Below are 20,006 nucleotides of genomic sequence, written 5' to 3'. Positions count from 1 at the left end.
TGGAATGCATCACAAGACGACTGATTGAACAGCAACATGCCTCATGCTGAGATTTATCCAACGGTCATTCAAAGCTCTTGGTGCAGTGCAGTTTTACTGTGGTAACTGGTCCACTATACTAACTAGATAACAGAAAAACATTGAAACTAATGTCGTGCTGAACCCTGCCTGAACTCAATTTGGGCAGCCTTTAGGTGGATTTTACAGAGTGGGGGAGGGGGAAGCAGGGCAGAGCAGATTGCTTTCCACCACCAGCTTTAATAGTCCTGGAAGTGCCAGAACTCTGTAGTGGACCCTCCCCAGCAGGACTTCAAATGGGCACAGGATGAACAGGAGATGAATACCTGAACCAATTATGTCAGGCCTTTTGGGGCAGGGTGGGATCGGGCAGCCAAGGGAGGGACTGGTGGGGAGCAATTTGGAGGCCATACAGGAGGAAATGAGAAGGCGGGGGTGCCCCTGATGTGCACTGTATTATGGGGGGGGTGGGGGATGAGAAGGTTGTGGTCCCACTACCCGTTATATTTGACATGCCCGTCCATCCCCTCCCAGCGCAAACATGCCCCGCACTGGTCTGTAAAATTCCAGCTCTTTGGAGGTTTTGCCGTTCCTGGGTGCAGAAAGCTTTGTGGATATCCCAGATAGTATGTATGGCTACACCAGGCACATCAATGGTGTTCTGTTTTAATGCCCTTGCTACAAATCTTTTCTTGTGAACTGAGGCAACCGACACTCGTGTTAATATGGCCTGAACTGAATGGCTGCCTCCAATAGTGAAGAGCACAGGATGGATGTCTTAATGTTCAGTCATCTCAATTGTGTCCTGTCACTGGAAGCAGAGATCCTGCACAACTCTTCCACACTGACCCAGTTCATGCTTGGTGCCATTTTTATTTCCACAACAATAATTAAATAGAGATAAATCAGAAGTCTGCATCAGACAACGTGGGCTAGCATTCATCATAAAGTGGTAGCACAAAAGTCTCCATGTCTGAAGGTTGTGGGTTTAAATCCCACAGAGACTTGATACTTCGGTGCAGTATAGAGGGAGTGTTGCAAGGGGTGCCTCTTGCACACCAATGTTAAAAATTTACGCCTCAAGGCCACCTGCTCGGGAGAATGGAAAAGATCCCGCTGCACCATTCAAAAGGGCCAATATATATTCCTCAACCAAAACAGATCTCATGGCTATTTATGGGACCTTGCTATGTGCTTATTAGCTGCTGCTCACTATACATTAGGGCTGGGGCTGCACTTCAACAGTATTTCATCGGATGTAAAGCACTCTCAGATGTCCCGGGGACATTAAACTTGCCACATAAATACAACTCATTCTTCCTGCACAGCAGAGATAATGGTTACAATACAGGGATTGTAGATGACAAAAGGAATGCACTTCAAATTTAGAACACTATTTTTGATAGCTCTATCATCGCACGGCTTAGTCTATTTATGGACCTGAACAAATTTATTGGTTGCAGTGAAACAGAAGTATTTTGTTACGGATGAGCCCAACACAAATATTTTTATCCAATGTGCCAACAGAATGTGTTTTTATCCAATGTGTCAACAGAATGTGTCATGTCTGCAGAAATACTCATACTGGACGAGGCACTTCGGCTGGAGACATATTTTACATTGTTTCCACGCACTCCATGAGGCTGTTAGGAAAACGGAGAAAGATGTCAGTCAGGCAGGCATGTCCAGTCGATTAGAGTGCTTGATCATGTACAGCTGTCAACTTAACTTGAAACAATCCTCAGGGAGGAGAGCATTTTCATTCTCCACTTAGACTGTAGCAAGTAGTGTAGCAGTCTTTTACGAAAGGGCAGCTGAACTTGTACGACTCACTTGTACTTCTAGCAAGCATCCATTATAAACAGTCTATATCCACAATAGGAAGTAAAAGCTCCAGTTTGACCAGACAACAGAAAACCCTACATGCAGTTACACAATTCACACCAGTGACTCCACAGCCAAGATGACCCTGGTCTATTTTAAAAAAAATCTTTATTGTCACAAGTAGGCTTGCAATGACTTACTGTGAAAAAGCCCCTAGTCGTCACACTCCAGCACCTGTTCGGGTACACTAAGGACGAATTCGGAATGTCCAAATTAACTAATGTCTTTCGGGACTTGTTGGAGAAACCGGAGCACCCGGAGGAAACCCACAGACTTGGGGAGAGCGTGCAGACTCCGCACAGTCGGTGACCCAAGCTGGGAATTGAACCTGGGATACTGGAGCTGTGAAGCAACTGTTCTAACCACTTGTGCTACCGTGCCTTGCCTGTTGACTCCCTGCTTTGATCACATTTAATGACTTCCGATAGCCAACAGGTTATAAACCCATTGAGGATCAAGAACTGCAAGTTTTGAGTGAGGGTGACCAGGTGCAATTATTCTCACTAGAAAATCAGGTTGAGGACTTCCGGGTGCGGCTATGCAGAGCTAGGTCGCATATTCGGCAGCTCCTGCTTGGAACGGACTTTTGGGCTCTTTTACAGGGCCCCCACGGCATTTGTTTGACATTTCCCGGTGTGGGAAGAAGGCGGCAATATTCCCCCGACAGTGTCCCCCAGGAAGGGTATGTCTCTTGGTTGCCAGACACACGCAGAAACAGTGAAAGATTTGGCTGCAACTACAGGATAAACAGGGCCCCTTCCAGCATGCAGGCGGGGGAAGGGCAAGCTTAAAGCTGCAAGCTGACCTGAGGGCCTGTATCAAAGGTGAATTCTAGCAGCAGAGGGAACAACTGTGAAAAGACCTCATCAAGGCCACTGAAGGGACTTCCGGTTGCGGTGATGCCTAGCTAGCCGCACGCTTCGGCGGCTCCAGCTCCGACGGGCCTTCGGGCTCTTTTAAGAGCCTCAACGGGGAATTTTTCGACGACGCAACCCGGTGTGGGGCGTGTGAGAAGGGAGTCCCCCCCAAACGAAGGAGGAAAAAACCGGCGGCGGCGGCTGCAGCGCGAGGAATCGTCGACCAAAGGGTCAGAAAGAGAGAAGTACAAGATGGCGGCGGAGAAAGCGCAGGCGACATGGGGGCCTGAGCATGAAATTGTGAGACGGTGCGTGGAGCTGCTGAAGAGGGAGGTGCTGACCCCGTTGCTACAGGCAATTGAGGGGCTCAAGGAGACATTAAAGACCCAGGAGACAGAGCTCCGTGTGGTGGAGCAGAAGGTGACAGATATTGAGAACGAGATCCTGGGCCTGGCGGTTAAGACACAGACGCACGAGGCACTTCATAAAAAGTGTACTGAAAGGATCGAAGCCCTAGAAAATGGAGCGCGAAGGAAGAACCTTCGGATACTGGGTCTCCCTGAGGGTGTGGAAGGAGTGGACTGTGGAGCGTACGCAAGTACGATGCTGAGCTCACTGATGGGTGCTGAGGCCCCTACGGGCCCCTTGGAGGTGGAGTGGGCAAATCGGATTCCGGCGAGAAGACCAAAAGCGGGAGAACCACCCAGGGCGATAATCGTGCGATTTTACCGCCTTAAGGATAGAGAAGAGGTCCTGAGATGGGCTAAAAAGGTGCGGAGTAGCAGATGGGAGAATGCAGTGGTACGGGTATACCAGGATTGGAGTGCGGAGGTGGCGAGAAGGAGGGCGAGCTTCAACCGAGCCAAAGAGGTGTTGCATAAAAGGAAGGTGAAGTTCGGGATGCTGCAGCCGGCAAGACTATGGGTCACGTATCAGGAGAGACACCATTATTTCGAGACGGCGGAGGAAGCATGGACCTTCATCAAAGAAGAGAAATTGGATCGGAACTGAGGGACTGATGCTGCAGGAAATGTTATTGATAATGTTACAGTGGAAGTTAATTGAGAAGTAAACAGGGAAGGGGGGAGACATTGGGGAAATGTGGGCGCCGGTGAGGGGGGAAAGACGGGACATAGTTGGAGAATGGGGAAGGGGAGGGGGAGGGGAAAGGGAGCTGCGCCATAAGAGGCGGGTCAGGTAAAGGGATGTTCCCGCACCAGAAAGAATAAGGCGGGAAGACAGGCGCAAGGCGGATGGGAGTTCCCCACATGGGGAGGTCGAGGAGTGAGCAGGAGTAGCCGGGGTCAGTTGAAGTCAGCTGACTTACGGAAGTAATATGGGGGGAGCAATCAAGCTAGAAAGAGATCTAGCGGGGAGGGGAGGAGGGAGGGAGAAGGGGGGGGGGGGGACAACTGGGTTGCTGCTGCGGAAATCCAAAAGGAAATGGCTAAAGAGTGGGTGGGCGGGGATGGTGTGCGACGCTGGGGGAGCGAGCGGGAGCGCGGAGGCGGGATATGGGACTGGCCTAGAGAAGGTAATGGCTAGTCGACACGGGAGGGGGGCAGGTAGCCCCCTAGTGAGGCTGATCACGTGGAACGTGAGAGGCCTGAACGGACCGATAAAAAGGGCCCGAGTGCTCGCGCATTTGAAAGGACTAAGGGCAGACGTGGTTATGCTCCAAGAGACGCACCTAAAGGTGGCGGACCAAGTTAGGCTAAGGAAAGGATGGGTGGGACAGGTGTTCCACTCAGGACTGGACGCAAAGAATAGAGGGGTGGCCATTTTGGTGGGGAAACAGGTCGCATTTGAAGCAAAGAACATTGTAGCAGATAGCGGAGGTAGATATGTAATGGTGAGTGGCAGGCTGGAGGGAATGGAGGTCGTGTTGGTTAACGTGTATGCCCCAAACTGGGACGATGCGGGATTTATGAGACGGATGCTGGGGCGTATACCGGACCTGGAGGTAGGAAACTTGATTTTAGGAGGGGACTTTAATACGGTGCTGGACCCGGGGCTAGATAGATCCAGCTCAAGGACCGGAAGAAGGCCGGCAGCGGCCAAGGTACTTAAGGGGTTTATGGACCAAATGGGGGGAGTGGATCCATGGCGATTTCTTAGACCTAGGGCTAGGGAGTATTCCTTCTTCTCCCATGTCCATAAAGTGTACTCCCGGATAGATTTTTTTGTTTTGGGAAGGTCGTTGATCTCTAGGGTGGAAGAAGCTGAGTACTCAGCCATAGCGGTTTCGGATCATGCCCCACATTGGGTGGACCTGGAATTAGGAGAGGAAAGGGAGCAGAGAACACTCTGGCGATTAGATGTGGGACTGATGGCGGATGAGGGAGTGTGTGCAAGAGTGCGGGGGTGTATTGAGAGATACCTGGAGGTCAATGACGATGGCGAGGTCCCTGTGGGAGTGGTATGGGAAGCACTAAAAGCGGTGGTCAGAGGAGAGCTGATCTCCATTGGGGCCCACAAAAGGAAAACAGAGGCCAAGGAAAGGGAAAGATTACTGGGGGAGATTTTAAGGGTGGATAGGGAATTTGCAGAGACCCCGGAGGAGGAATTGTACAGGGAGAGGAGACGACTCCAGACGGAATTTGACCTTCTGACCACCAGAAAGGCGGAGGTACTGTGGAGGAAGGCACAGGGGAGGAGGTATGAATATGGGGAAAAGGCGAGTCGCCTGTTGGCTCATCAATTGCGAAAGAGGGCAGCAGCGAGGGAAATAGGAGGAATTAGAGACGAAAGGGGAGACACGGTGCGAAGGGCAGGAAAGATAAATGAGGTGTTCAAGACCTTCTATGAGGAACTGTATAGGTCTCAACCCCCAGAGGGAGAGGAGGGGATGCGGCAGTTCCTGGACCAATTGAGGTTCCCGAAAGTGGAGGAGCGGGGGGTGGTAGGCCTGGGGGCACCGATTGGGGTGGACGAGGTTATTAAGGGACTGGGAAGCATGCAAGCAGGGAAGGCCCCAGGACCAGACGGGTTCCCGGTGGAGTATTACAGAAAATATGTGGACTTGTTGGCCCCGTTGATGGTGAGGACGTTCAATGAGGCCAGGAAAGGGGGGACTCTACCCCCGACGATGTCGGAGGCGACGATATCGTTAATTTTGAAGAGGGATAAAGATCCGTTGCAGTGCGGGTCCTATAGACCCATTTCATTGTTGAACGTGGACGCCAAATTGTTGGCAAAGGTACTGGCATCGAGGATAGAGGACTGTGTCCCGGGGGTGGTGCACGAAGATCAGACAGGGTTCGTAAAAGGGAGACAACTGAATGTTAACGTGCGACGACTATTAGGGGTGATAATGATGCCCCCAGTGGAGGGGGAGGCAGAGATAGTGGCGGCAATGGACGCAGAGAAGGCATTTGATAGGGTGGAGTGGGAGTATTTATGGGAAGTGTTAAGGAGGTTTGGGTTTGGGAACGGGTTTATTAGCTGGGTTAGACTTCTTTATGGGGCTCCAACGGCAAGCGTAGTTACAGGTCGACATAGATCGGAGTATTTCCGACTATATAGGGGAACAAGACAGGGATGCCCGCTGTCTCCATTGTTGTTCGCGTTGGCAATTGAACCTCTGGCCATGGCGTTGAGAGACTCCAGGAAATGGAGAGGGGTGATTAGAGGGGGAGAAGAACACCGAGTCTCGTTATATGCGGATGACCTATTGTTATACGTGTCGGACCCAGCGGGGGGAATGATAGAGGTTATGCGAATTTTGAGGGGGTTCGGGGATTTCTCGGGGTATAGGCTAAACATGGGAAAGAGTGAATTATTTGTGATACATCCAGGGGACCAGAGTAGAGAGATAGAAGGCTTGCCTCTAAGGAAAGTGGAAAGAAACTTCCAATACCTGGGGATTCAGATCGCTAGGAGCTGGGGAACCTTGCACAGACTTAATCTGACACGGTTGGTAGAACAAATGGAGGAGGACTTCAAGAGGTGGGACATGCAGCCTCTATCGCTGGCGGGCAGGGTGCAAGCAATTAAGATGATGGTCCTCCCGAGGTTCTTATTTGTATTTCAATGTCTCCCTATACTAATCACTAAGACCTTTTTTAATAAAATAGACAGGAGCATCACGAGCTTCGTGTGGGCAGGGAAAGTTCCGAGAGTAAGGAGGGGGTTCCTTCAGCGTAGTAGGGACAGAGGAGGATTGGCACTACCGAACTTGGGCGATTACTATTGGGCCGCCAATGTGGCAATGATACGTAAATGGATGATGGAGGGTGAGGGAGCGGCGTGGGAAAGACTGGAGAGAAAGTCCTGTAAAGGGACGAGTTTAGAGGCGCTGGTGACGGCGCCGCTACCGATCTCACCTAAAAAGTTTACCACAAACCCGGTGGTGGCGGCAACATTGAATATCTGGGGACAGTGGAGGCGACAGAGAGGGGTGCGGGGAGCCCTGGTGGGGTCCCCAATCAGGAACAACCATAGGTTCGCCCCAGGAAGAATGGATGGAGGATTTCAGAGCTGGTTCCAGTTGGGAATTAGGAGGGTGGGAGATTTATTTATAGATGGGACTTTTGCGAGCTTGGGAGCATTGGAGGAAAAGTATAAGTTGCCCCGGGGAAATTTCTTGAGATATATGCAGGTGAGGGCATTTACTAGACAACAGGTGAGGGAATTTCCATTGCTCCCGACACAGGGGATACAGGACAGGGTGCTTTCAGGGGTGTGGGTCGGAGAGGGCAAGGTGTCAGAGATTTACCGAGAGATGAGGGAAGAGGGGGAGGAGTCGGTGGGCGAACTAAAAGGAAAGTGGGAAGAAGAACTAGGGGAGGAGATAGAGGAGGGTATGTGGGCTGATGCCCTAAGCAGGGTAAATTCCTCTTCCTCATGCGCCAGGCTTAGCCTGATTCAATTTAAGGTGCTACATAGAGCACACATAACGGGAGCAAGATTGAGCAGGTTCTTTGGAGTGGAGGACAAATGTGGGAGGTGTGGCGGGAGCCCGGCAAACCACGCACATATGTTTTGGGCATGCCCGGCACTGGAAGGGTATTGGAAGGGAGTGACGGGAGTGATTTCGCGGGTGGTGAAGGCCCGGGTCAAACCAGGCTGGGGGTTAGCTCTATTTGGAGTTGCGGAAGAGCCGGGAGTGCAGGAGGCGAAAGAGGCCGACGTTGTGGCCTTTGCGTCCCTAGTAGCCCGGCGCAGGATCCTACTCGTGTGGAAGGAGGCGAAACCCCCCGGACTGGAGGCCTGGGTAAATGATATGGCGGGGTTCATTAAACTGGAGCAGATAAAGTTTGCCCTGAGAGGATCGGCTCAAGGGTTCACCAGGCGGTGGCAGCCATTTCTCGACTACCTAGGGGAACGTTAGAGGGAAGACAGATGACCAGCAGCAGCAACCCAGGGGGAGGGGTGGGGGGGAGGGGGGGTTTAGTTTAGGTCAAAGATAAAGGGGTTTTGTTACTTGTGTATTGTTTAAAATTTCTGTATTGTTATTGTTGCGTTTGCTTTGTAAGAGGGGAAAAATTGTTGTTTGGGAAAAAAATTTCAATAAAACATTTATAAAAAAAAAAAAAAAAAAGAAAATCAGGTTGAAATGCAGACTGTAATTGACTTTAAAAAAAAATATTTTTATTGAAGTATTTGCAAAATTTTTATAACAATAACAAGCGAAATAATAACAAACAATAACATGGTAAAATAGACATTTCCCACCCAACCCCTTCTGTACATCCCTTAACCATATTGCACTCCCCCCCCCCCCCCCCCCCTCAGAGTGCTGCTTCTGCTGACATTTTAATTTTCCCCAAGAAAGTCGACGAACGGCTGCCACCTCCGAGAGAACCCTATCATTGACCCCCTCAAGGCAAACTTTATTTTCTCCAGCTTGAGAAACCCAGCCATGTCACTGACCCAAGTCTCCACACTCGGAGGCTTCGAGTCCCTCCACATTAAATGGATCCGTCTCCGGGCTACCAGGAAGGCAAAGGCCAGAACGTCGGCCTCTTTCACTCCCTGAACTCCAAAGATCGCCACATCTGGACTCGGCACCGCCCGCGTACCTAGCACCTTGGAGATTGCCTTGGTAAACCCCCACCAGAACCCTCCAAGCTTCAGGCATGACCAAAACATATGGATTTGGTTTGCTGGGCTTCCCGCACACCTCGCACATCTGTCTTCTACCTCTAAAAACTTGCTCATCCTCGCCGCCGTCATGTGTGCTCGGTGCTCCACTTTAAACTGTATTAGACTGCGCCTGGCACATGAAAAGGAGGAATTAACCCTGCTTAGGGCGTCCGCCCACAGACCCGCCTCTAACTCCCCACCTAACTCCTCCTCCCACTTGCCCTTCAGTTCCTCCACCAGGGTTTCCTCCACCTCCAACAACTTCTGATAGACATCTGACACCTTCCCCTCCCCCCCCCAGATACCAGAGACTATCTGTCCTGTATCCCCCGTGGCGGCAGCCGCGGGAAAGCCAACACCCGTTTCCTCAGAAAGTCCCGCACTTGCAAATATCTGAAACCATTCCCCGGCGGCACTTGAACTTGTCCTCCAGCGCCATCAGACTGGGAAAACTCCCGACTATGAATAGATCACCCATCCGTTTAATTCGTGCTCTCTGCCAGCTCCGGAACTCGCCATCTATCCTGCCCGGTGCGAACCTGTGGCTATTGCAGATCGAGGTGCAGACAGACGCACCCTCCACCTTCTTGTACCTCCTCTATTGCCGCCAGATCCTCAGTGCCGCCACCACCACCGGGCTAGTGGAGTAACGGGCCGGCGAGAACGGCAGAGGTGCCGTTACCAGTGCTCCCAAACTGGTGCCGCCTCCATCGGCTCCCATGCCGACCCCTCCCCCACTACCCACTTCCTAATCATCGCTATATTCGCCGCCCAGTCGTAGTTGCAGAAGTTCGGCAGCGCCAACCCACCCTCCCCCCGACTGCACTCCAACAACATTTTCTTCACTCGCGGGGTTTTATTTGCCCATACAAAGCCCAAAATAATCTTATTCACCTGCTTAAAAAAGGCCTTACGGATGAAGATGGGGAGGCACTGGAAGACAAACAAAAATCTGGGGAGGACCGTCATTTTCACGGTCTGTACCCTCCCCGCCAGCGAAAGCGGGAGCATATCCCATCTTTTAAAGTCCCCTTCCATTTGCTCTACAAGCCGGGTTAGGTTGAGCTTGTGTAATGCCTCCCATTTCCGAGCCACCTGTATTCCCAGGTAGCGAAAGCTCCTCTCTACCATCCTGAGCGGCAGCTCCTTCAGTCTCCTCTCCTGCCCCCTTGCCTGGGTCACGAACAAGTCACTTTTTCCCCATGTTCAATTTATACCCTGAAAACCTGCCAAATTCACCCAAGATCTGCATAACCTTCCCCAACCCCTCCACCGGGTCTGAGATGTACAAGAGCAGATCGTCTGCATACAGCGAAACCCGGTGCTCCACTCCCGCCCCCCCTCCTCCCCCCCGCTCACCACCTCCGCCTCCTCTCCTTCTGAGGGCATCATAATTACATTTAAAAGCCTCCGGACGTTAGCATTGAGCTGACTGCCCTTAACAAATCCAGTTTGGTCCTCCCCTATTACCCCAGGGACACAGTCTTCTATTCTGGTGGCTAAAATCTTAGCCAGCAACTTGGCATCTACATTCAATAGCGATATCGGCCTATACGACCCACATTGCTCCGGGTCCTTCTCTCGTTTAAGAATGAGTGAAACGGAGGCCTGCGACGTTGTTGGGGGGAGGATCCCCCTCTCTCTGGCCTCGTTAAAAGTCCTCATCAGCAGCGGACATAACACCTCTGAGAACTTCTTGTAAAGTTCTACCGGGTAACCGTCCGGCCCCAGAGCCTTGCCCGTCTGCATGCCCTCCAGTCCTTTTAACAATTTCCTCTGCCTCAATCAGCCCCAGCCCCTCGACCAGGTCCTCCTCCACCCTCGGAAACCTCAACTGATCTAGGAATCGCCTCATCCCTTCTGCTCCAGACGGGGGTTCCAACTCATATAATTTGCTATAAAATTCTTTAAAAACGTCATTCACCCCCCCGGGTCCAAGACCATGTTACCCTCCCTATTCCTTACTCTCCCAATCTCCCTGGCTGCCTCTCTCTTCCTAAGCTGGTGCGCCAGCATCCTGCTTGCCTTTTCCCCATATTCGTAGACCGCCCCCCCCTTGCCTTCCTCAACTGCTCCACCGCTCTCCCCGTGGTCAACAACTCAAACTCCGCCTATAGCGTCCGGCGCTCCCCCAGGAGCCCAGCGTCCGGGGCCTCCGCATATCTCCTATCCACTCGAAGTATCGCCTCCATTAATCTCTCCCTCTCTGCTCCTTCCACCTTTTCTCTATGGGACCAAATCGAAATCAGTTCCCCTCTTACAACTGCCTTCAGAGCCTCCCAAACCGTCGCTGCTGATACCTCTCCCGTATCATTTGTTTCCAGGTAATTCTGGATGGTATAATTGACTTTTAAACACACCGCAAAGCCTGAACATCTCACCGCAAACACCCAAGCTCCACTGGTAACAGCACTTTTGGTCATGCGGAAGTTGATGTTTTTCAGGCCAAGGTGGGTCGTGGGCGCGATAGGGTGGGGGGGGGGAAGGTAGTCAGGAGAAGGAAGGAGGGAAGTCGACTTCAGATGTGAAATCATGGCTGTAACCAAAGGTGGTCAAAAGGGACAGAGTCCGCATGGAATGTTGAAGACAGCTTGAAAAAAATTAATGAATTTCAGGAGACGCTAAATGTGCAAGGATTGAGATTTCCATTCCCCGCCCCCTACCCATCTATAAATGGATGGTTTAAATCTCCAAGTGGCCTTGGAAATGAGGGACGTGTTGAACTCAAATCATATTACACTGATGATAGATACCAGGATATGCCCGAAGGAGATCCAGTATGACTGATCTTCCAGTCTTTTTTCTCTTGCTGTTGCATCACAAATGCAAATCCATTTCCCAATACATCAGTACTGCAAGAATGGATGTTATTTTGTTTCTATTTTGGGGGAATGTTATGCTATTCTGTAAAGAAGGGTGTGTGTGATATAATTAAGCTGGGAAAAGATTTTGTTTGGAAGAGTTGACGGGAAAGGAGTAAAGGTTGCTAGCTGCATGCATTTCTATTGACTTTCCTGGTTTAGAAGTAAATAGGCTAGGTTTAGAAATTTGTATTAGGAGAGATATCAAATCTGTTGTTTTCACCTGTTAACTTTCCATGGGGAGAAAAAGGCTTTTACAGCTCAAAAAGGTTTCATAGGTAAACCAGTGAACATTATTATAGTTCCTTTGACCCGAAGGTGGGGACCATAGGAAAACATGAAGGTGCGGAGGACAAAAGGGAAAAAGGTTATTCAAGGAGAGATATTGAGAGCTGAGGGGTTAGCTGAGTTTAAGACCTGCTGGAAAAGTTCTTGGCTAGGAGAAGAAGTGCATTTTGAATCAGCCATCCAGTCAAGCCAGAAAAGTCATGAGACTGCAAAAAGCAGCCTCGAGACTGCAAAAAGCAGCCTTGTTCTGAGGTTTTAGATTTACCCAGCAGAGTGGAAGCAAGCTTGAGAAGTCGTGGGATATGCCTTAATAAAAGGACAGCAGCTTTGCCTTGGAGTAATATTACTGGATTGTTATAGTTAAATAATAATCTTTATTAGTGTCACAAGGAGGCTTACGTTAACATTGTAATTAAGTTACTGTGACAATCCCCTAGTCGCCACACTCCAGCGCCTGTTCGGGGACACAGAGAGAATTCAGAATGTCCAATTCACCTAACAAGCACATCTTTCGCGACTTGTGGGAGGAAACCGGAGCACCCGGAGGAGACCCACGCAGACACAAGGAGAACATGCAGACTCCACACAGCGACCCAGCCAGGAATCAAACCCAGGTCCCTGGTGCTGTGAAGAAACAGTGCTAACCACTGTGCTACCATGCTGCCAGGGATTGTTGTCTGGAAGGTGTTTACTTGTTGGTCTGACCAAATAGCAAGTCATTTTGGGGAATGTTTTGTAAGACTAATTTTAACTATGTAACTGTAATCTTTTGCGCTTAAGTTTTCTTTTTTCTTGTTGATAAACTTTTTATTTTAATTTTAAAATCCAAAAACATATTACTGGATATTGTGTTGCTAAGATTAGTATGGTTTCTTCCCATTTTCAGAATAGAAAAGGGTATGGCCCAGTAAGCTAACTTACCCTCTGGGAAAGCAATTAACCTTTGCTGTGGCCATATCAGGTACAACAGATAAATATTGCATTGCCTACAGTCCACTGATCTCCCTCACCTTCACAGAGCACAGAGTACATATGTCAAAGAACAGATTGAATAAATCAACTGACATCATTGCTAATGTCACATGGGTGATTTCAACCTAATCCACCCAGCAGTGAATTGGCACGATCAAATTGGCTGAGCATTTTACTTTCCATTGGCTTCCAAATTGCAATGCCAGGGTGTTAAAAGTGACGTTCCCAGGTAACAGTGTTAGGGCCACTGCACTTTTTGATAAATTTGGGTAAATAGGGCATTATTTCATTCATTGCAAATGACAGGAAAATCAAACATATAGTAAACAACGGGGAAAATACTACAAGATTGTTTGGAGGACATGGGGAGACTGGCAAAATAGGCCGACACTGCAAAGGAAATTCAGCACTGGTCCGAAGTAATGCATTTTAGTAAGAAAATGAGGAGAGTCAATTTAAACGAAGTGATAGGGTGCAGGAACAAAGACATGGGGTGTATGCACACAAATCTTTGAAGGTGACTAGACAAGTTGAAATGACTGTAAAAAGTATTTATGATTCTTGGCTTTATCAAACGAAAAGCTACAAAAGCAAGAAAGTTGTGCTAAACCTTCATAGAGCATTGATCTGGCTTAGGTCAGAGGGTCACAAGAATGACCGATTTCCAAGGCCAGCTGGGTAAATGGTGTGCCTCGGCTTTCTGGGGCTTATTCCCAATTGTTTGCTTTTATTTTTGGCCCTCTAGTCCTTACACCTCCCACTTCCCATGACCCCTCCATGCACCCCACCCATCCCCAATGGCCCACATGGCATTTCCATGCCCATTTACCCAATATACACTGTACAGAACTAACAACAGTAACAATGCCATGTGTGGAACTATTTAAAAAGCACAAGTTTCTTACAAGTAACTGATGTTGCTATAACCGCATAAAAGATGCCAACCAGGCCTGTAGAGTATCAACAACTGAAGTTATAAACACTTGATGCCTCTATCTTGTGGGAAAAAAGAGCATTGACAAAAGAAAGATCACAGAAAAAACAAACTCACCTCATTTTTTCATGGAAATCATGGAATCGTGCAGAAGGAGGCCATCGAGTCTGCACCAGTCCTTGGAAAGAGCACCCTACTTAAGCTTAAGAGCACGCCTCCACCCTAACCCGTAACCCCACCTAACCTTTTGGACAGGAAAGGGCAATTTAGCATGACCAATCCACCGAACCTGCACATCTTTAGACTGTGGGAGGAAACCGGAGCATCCAGAGGAAACCGATGCAGAAACGGGAGAAAGTGCAAACTCCACACAAGTCATCCAAGGCCGGTATTGAACCCGGGACCCTGGAGCTGTGAGGCAGCAGTGCTAACCACTATGCCACCGTGCCTCCCGTGGACTGAATGAGTACGAATGCAAAGGTAGCAGGTCGTGGCTGTAAATGCCAAGCATATGCAAAAACATAAATTTGGGCCTGGGAAAATGGGGTCACCATACACCCGGCTGACTTTATGGTAGAGTTAAACATTTTCAGGAGTGAAATTAGGAAATTTGACTTGATGAAAAGGGTGGTAAAAATTTGGAATTCATCTGGAAACCACAATTAATGCAAGGCCAATTGTTAAGATGAAATCAGATTGATAGATTTGGTGTTAGTCAAAAAGAAATCAAGGAAAATGGGGAAAAGGCAGGTATATGGAGTTAGGCTGCTGCTCAGCCATGATCTCATTGAGTTGCAGAGCAAGTCTGAGAGGCGAAGTGGCTACTCTTGCTCCTACGATCCTACCTGGGCAATGCAGAGACACTAATTACAGAACAGACAACTCCTGATTCTCTCTGTGACATACTCTCTCTCTCCCACACCCTTAATTAAAGAGAAAAGCACTGTCCCTCTCCCACCCCCCCCCCACCCCCCCAATTAGAGAGAAAGGCAAAAACAATGCCTCCCCTCAGTACAGCAGAAACCAATAATCCTCTTATTCTGGGACACCTAGCATGAGTGTTCAAACATGAAACTCTATCCCCTAATTTTTATTCAATAAAATGTTCACAACAGAGATACAAATATATTTTATCCCACAGGTTCCGATGACAACAATTAGCCCTTCAAGCTTTGCTTTTGTGATCGCGGCGCATCGCCGGACCTCTGTGGGAAATTGCAGTCTTATTAGCATTCCCAATTAGTTATCAAATTCAGCTTCCCACTATTGCTTCATGGTTTGAAAATATAAACATATTCTTGGTGTCCTAAAAAGCACAATGGCAAACTGGATCATTTTCACATTAAGAGTTTACTCTTCCATTTATTCAGACTGGAGTCATTACTAGGCAGCTTGCCAGGCAGAAATAGTTATCAACTATCACGCAAATCATATAATTCCTCATGTAGGCCAAGTACATTTACCTTAATTTCTTTCTTTCTCGGCTCCTCATTGTTTTCTGCCTCCTCATGTTCTCGGACGCCCTGGGTGAGGTTGGTGTAGTTTGCCAACCTATTAAGCAGGGAGGAAACCATTGGATTCCTGTCCAGTTCCTCCTGTTAAACAAGATCAGAACAATCACCTTGTTTTTATATTTTCACTTCAACAAACAATGCATGATATTTCTTCCCTTCAAAAGGACAAGATTCGGCAATACACAATCGAAGAGGTTGCCAATAGTGCAGGAAAGGGTCCACTATTCCAACATACATCTACTCTTTTGGGGGGGGGGAAAGAAGGAAAGAGGAAGAGAAAACGGATCTACAGACCCGTTAGCCTTACATCATAGCCAAGAAAAGTGCTACAATCTACTTGTAACGGATGTGATAAATGGATACTTGCATAATAATGATCTGACTGGGGCATATTCGATGTGGATTTATGAATGGAAAATCTTGTATGACAAACTTGTTAGGTGCATTTTTTTAGGGTTTTACTAACAGAATGGATGAAGGGAAATCAGTCGACGTAGTTTACTTGGATTTCAGAAGGATTTTGATAAAGTCCCCCACAGGAGGTTGGTTAGCAAAATAAACGCACATGGAATAGGATGCAATATACTGGCATGGGGTTACAGATTGGTTAACAGGCAGAAAACAGAGTAAGAATAAACGGGTCATTCCCACATTAACGGGCTGTGGCTAGTGGGGTACTGTAGGGATCAATGCACGGGCTCCAGCTGTTCAGTATATATAATCAATGATTTGGATGTGGGAACGACACGTAGTATTTCCAAGTTTGCAGATGACACTAAGCTAGGTGGGAATGTGTGTTGTGAGGAAGATGTAAAGCGGCTTCAAGAGGATTTGGACAGACTTAAGTGGGCAAGAACATGGCATGATAGAATACAATGTGGAAAAATAAGAGGTCACCCACTTTGGTAAGAGGGAAGATGCACAAAGTATTTCTTCAATGGTAAGAGATTAGAAAGAGTACATGTACAAAAAGACTTGGGTATCCTCATAATAATAATAATCTTTATTAGTGCATTAACACTGCAAGAAATTACTGTGAAAATCCCTAGTCGCCACATTCCGGCGCCTGTTTGGGTACACTGAGGGAGAATTCAGAATGTCCAATTCACCGACAAGCATCTTTCGGGACTCATCATAAGCCACTGAAGACTAGCTTGCAGGTGTAGCCAGCTATTAGGGAAGCAATGGATAATTAGCCCTCATCACAAGAGGGTTTGAGTACAGGCATGAGGTTTTGCTTCACTTTTAGAAGCTTGGTTAGACCACACAAGAGTACTGTGGTGCAGTTTGGTCCCCTTAGCTTAGGAAGAATAGTATTGCCATCAAGGGAGTGCAACAAAGGCTCACCAGACTTGTTCCCAGAATGGCAGGACTGTCCGATTACCACAGGAGCAAGTGGGCCTGTATTCTCTTGAGAATTTCGAAGAATGAGAGGTGAGCTCATTGAAACCTACAAAATACTTAAATGGACAGACATGGATTCCCCTGTTTGGGGAGTCTAGAACCAAGGTTCACAATTTCCAAATTAAGAAGCCAGTTAGGACAGAGAGGAGGAGAATTTTTCAATCGATCAGAAAGTGTGAATCTTTGGAATTCTCTGCCCCAGGGAGCTGTGGAAGCTCAACCATCGAGTCTGATTAAAGCAGAGATTGACAACTTCCAGTGGTGGCTATGAAGGAGTAGGTCGCTCATTTGGTGGCTTCCCGTTTCGGTCGGACTTTTGGACCTCTTCCCCGACTTTTATGCACTTTTGAGCGCGGCACTGGAAAGCAATAGTACTCAGGCGCTGAACCCATACAAAGTTGTATGGACTTAAGAAGCCGGAGGGACCGTAAACAGCAGAAGAAGTGGTCAAGCAAGGGCAACGGTGGTGGCTGTGAGAGAGACCAATATGGCTGAGTCCAGAGCAAGGCGCCGGCAGCCCAGCCTACAATGGAGCAGCTGCTACAGGCCATGCAGGAGGGCTTTTTAGCTCTGAAGCGCGATAATTTGGAACCGCTCCAGAAGTCGATTGACCGACTGGATAAAAGGCTGGATGATCAGGCTGAGAAGCTCCAGAAGCTGGAGAAGACGGTGGAGGGGCAGGCCGACTTTCAACGTGGCAGACGTGGAGATTCGGAGTTTGAGGGATCAGCAAAAGATGCCTCCTGGAAAGGCTGGAGGACCTGGACAACAGATCTCGCCGGCAGAATGTAAGAATCGTTGGCCTCCCGGAGGGGGCTGAGGGGCTGGATGCTGTCGCGTATGTGGAGGATATGTTTCAGAAGCTGTTGGGGAACGAGGTGTTCCCTTGCCCGCCGGTGGTGGACAGGGCACGCAGAGTGCATGTGAGGCAGCCGCGACGAGGGGGTCCCACACGAGCGATGGTGGTCCGGTTCCACAGGACAAGGAACAGGTTCTGCAATGGGCCAAGAGCACAACAAAGCTGTACTTGGGATAATAGCACCCTGCATGTTTACCAAGACCCGAGTACTGAGGTGGCCAGGAGGAGGGGAGGCTACAGGCAGGTGAAGGAGATTCTGTACAAGAACAAGGCGAAGTTCAGGCTGCTTTTTCCGGCGTGACTGTGGGTTACGTATGAGAGCCAGCACCACTATTTCGAGGAGCCCGAAGCGGTGATGGACTTTGTTAAGAAGCAAGGCTGGCCCTGAGCGGAGGACTCTTGGACTCATGGTAGAACTTGTAAGTCTATTTTGTTCCTCTATCGCTGTGAAAGATGCCTGCATGCTTGGGTCTGTTCTTTTGGGTTTTTTTAGACCTTTTTAGGTTGATGTATTTTGGTTGCAATGTGTTTTTTCTTGTTCTTTTTCGGGGTTTCCTTGAATGTTTCCTTTTTGGGTTACTTGTTTGGTTGGAGTTTTGACAGGGGGAAAAATATAAAAAAGAATATAGTTTAAAAAGGTGCGGTTATGATGGGGCTTTTGCGGGAATTTTTTTGTAATCTTTTTTCTGTGTTTGGAAGGGAAGGGCTGAGAGTGCCTGGTACTTTATCTCTATTTGTTTGACTTAAATTGCCCTATTGTTGGGATGTTTCTGTCTTGTATAGAGTTTTTGTTTAAGCAGGGCTGGTTTGGGGAGTGGCATGGATGGCCCGGGGGGAGGGGAGCCAGGGAACAATGGGTGAGAGACGCACTGGCCACCGAAGCTGGGAACCACCAGGTAGCTGGGTGGTGGTTTTGGTGGGGGGGGGGGGGGGCAGGTCTTGGGTGGAGCTGACCAGGAGGGCGGGCCAGAGGTCTTGGGTGGAGCTGACCAGGGGGCGGGCCAGAGGATGCGCGACACATGGCTGGGGGGCTGGCCAGGAAAGGGGATGGCTGCTGGCAAAGGGGGTGGGGGGGGGAGGGTGAAGTGTCTCCCCCCAACCAGGCTGATCACCTGGAATGTTAGAGGGCTAAACGGGCCAGTGAAGTGGGCACGTGTGTTTGCGCATTTGCGGGTTCTGAAGGCAGACGTAGTCATGCTGCAGGAGACACGCCTGAAAGTGACAGACCAGGTTAGGCTAATGAAGGGCTGGGTTAGTCAGGTCTTTCATTCGGGGCTCGACACTAAGACTAGGGGGGCTGTGGGCAAGCTGGAGGGAGCCTGCACAGAGTACAGGCGAGGCAGGTGCTTCCGCCCCCCCCCCCCCCACCCCCCCACCCCCCCCCCCACCCCCCCAACCCCCCCCCCCCCACCCCCCCACCCCCCCCCCCCCCCCCACCCACCCCCCGTCCGATGGTGATCAGGTTCCACAGGTTTGTGGAGAAGGAGCGGGTGCTGCAGTGGGCAAAGAGTGCTAAGAGCAGCACGTGGAATAACAGTGTCCTTCGCATTTACCAGGACCTAAGCCAGGAGGTGGCCAGGCGGCGAGCAGCCTTTAAACAAGGTTAAGGAGGTTTTGTTCAAAAAGCACATGAAGTTTGGTCTGCTCTTCCCGGCCCGTCTTTGGGTTACGCATCAGGGCCAACACCACTACTCTCCGAGCCCGAAGAAGATGGACTTTGTGAGGGATCAGGGGCTGGTCGCGAAAAAAAGGACCCACGGACGCAGGCTAGGGTCCGAGAATACTGGTTGAAGGGACGCCTACTGTGTCTGGACTGCAGGTCGACTGTTTACTGCTTTAAAGGTGCCTTGTGAATTTTTTTTGTGGGCAGTTTTTGCCTGTGGGTGTGTGGGGGGACGTGGGTTAACACTTTTCTGTGCGGACAGCTGGAACTGTATTGTACCTGGAGCAGCTTTGCGTTGCTGTTTGATGTTTATATCTTGTTTGATCTTTCCCATCTTAGTGAGGACTGCTCCAGTGGTCGGAGTGGGGGATGGTGTGCTGGGGAGTGGGGAGATGAGGTCGGGGAAACAATGGAAGTGAGACAAGGGGGCGCCGGAGCGATGAGTCACCGGGCTAACAGATTGCTGCTCAAAATTCAAGAACAAAGCCACCTTATTAGCTTCTTTTTAATGCGAAGTGTTCCACTTTGTAAATGCTAAAATTGTGGAGATTAAATCTTATGCAAGATCTCAAACTATCTCTGAAACTAAGTGGAATGAGACCACCTCAACCATGAGGTTTCACCTTGCTTTGTTCTGGAATCAGGTTGCATTGTGGTTCCAGTTT

The 20,006-nt window shown here is 49.3% G+C and overlaps 1 protein-coding gene across 2 annotated transcripts in view; it reads right to left on the bottom strand.

Annotated features, from left to right (window-relative positions):
- slc12a7b (solute carrier family 12 member 7b) overlaps positions 1-20,006 on the bottom strand; it is a 405,364-nt gene that overhangs the window by 91,161 nt on the left and 294,197 nt on the right. For both annotated transcript variants that reach the window (XM_072509843.1, XM_072509844.1), the window contains exon 3: positions 15,365-15,496. In XM_072509843.1, coding sequence (XP_072365944.1) covers positions 15,365-15,496 — 132 coding nt within the window. The remainder of the gene's footprint in view (positions 1-15,364; positions 15,497-20,006) is intronic.

The sequence above is a fragment of the Scyliorhinus torazame genome, chromosome 6 (assembly GCF_047496885.1).
Source record: "Scyliorhinus torazame isolate Kashiwa2021f chromosome 6, sScyTor2.1, whole genome shotgun sequence".
Taxonomy (NCBI): Eukaryota; Metazoa; Chordata; class Chondrichthyes; order Carcharhiniformes; family Scyliorhinidae; genus Scyliorhinus; species Scyliorhinus torazame.
This window is presented reverse-complemented; position numbering and strand designations above follow the sequence as displayed.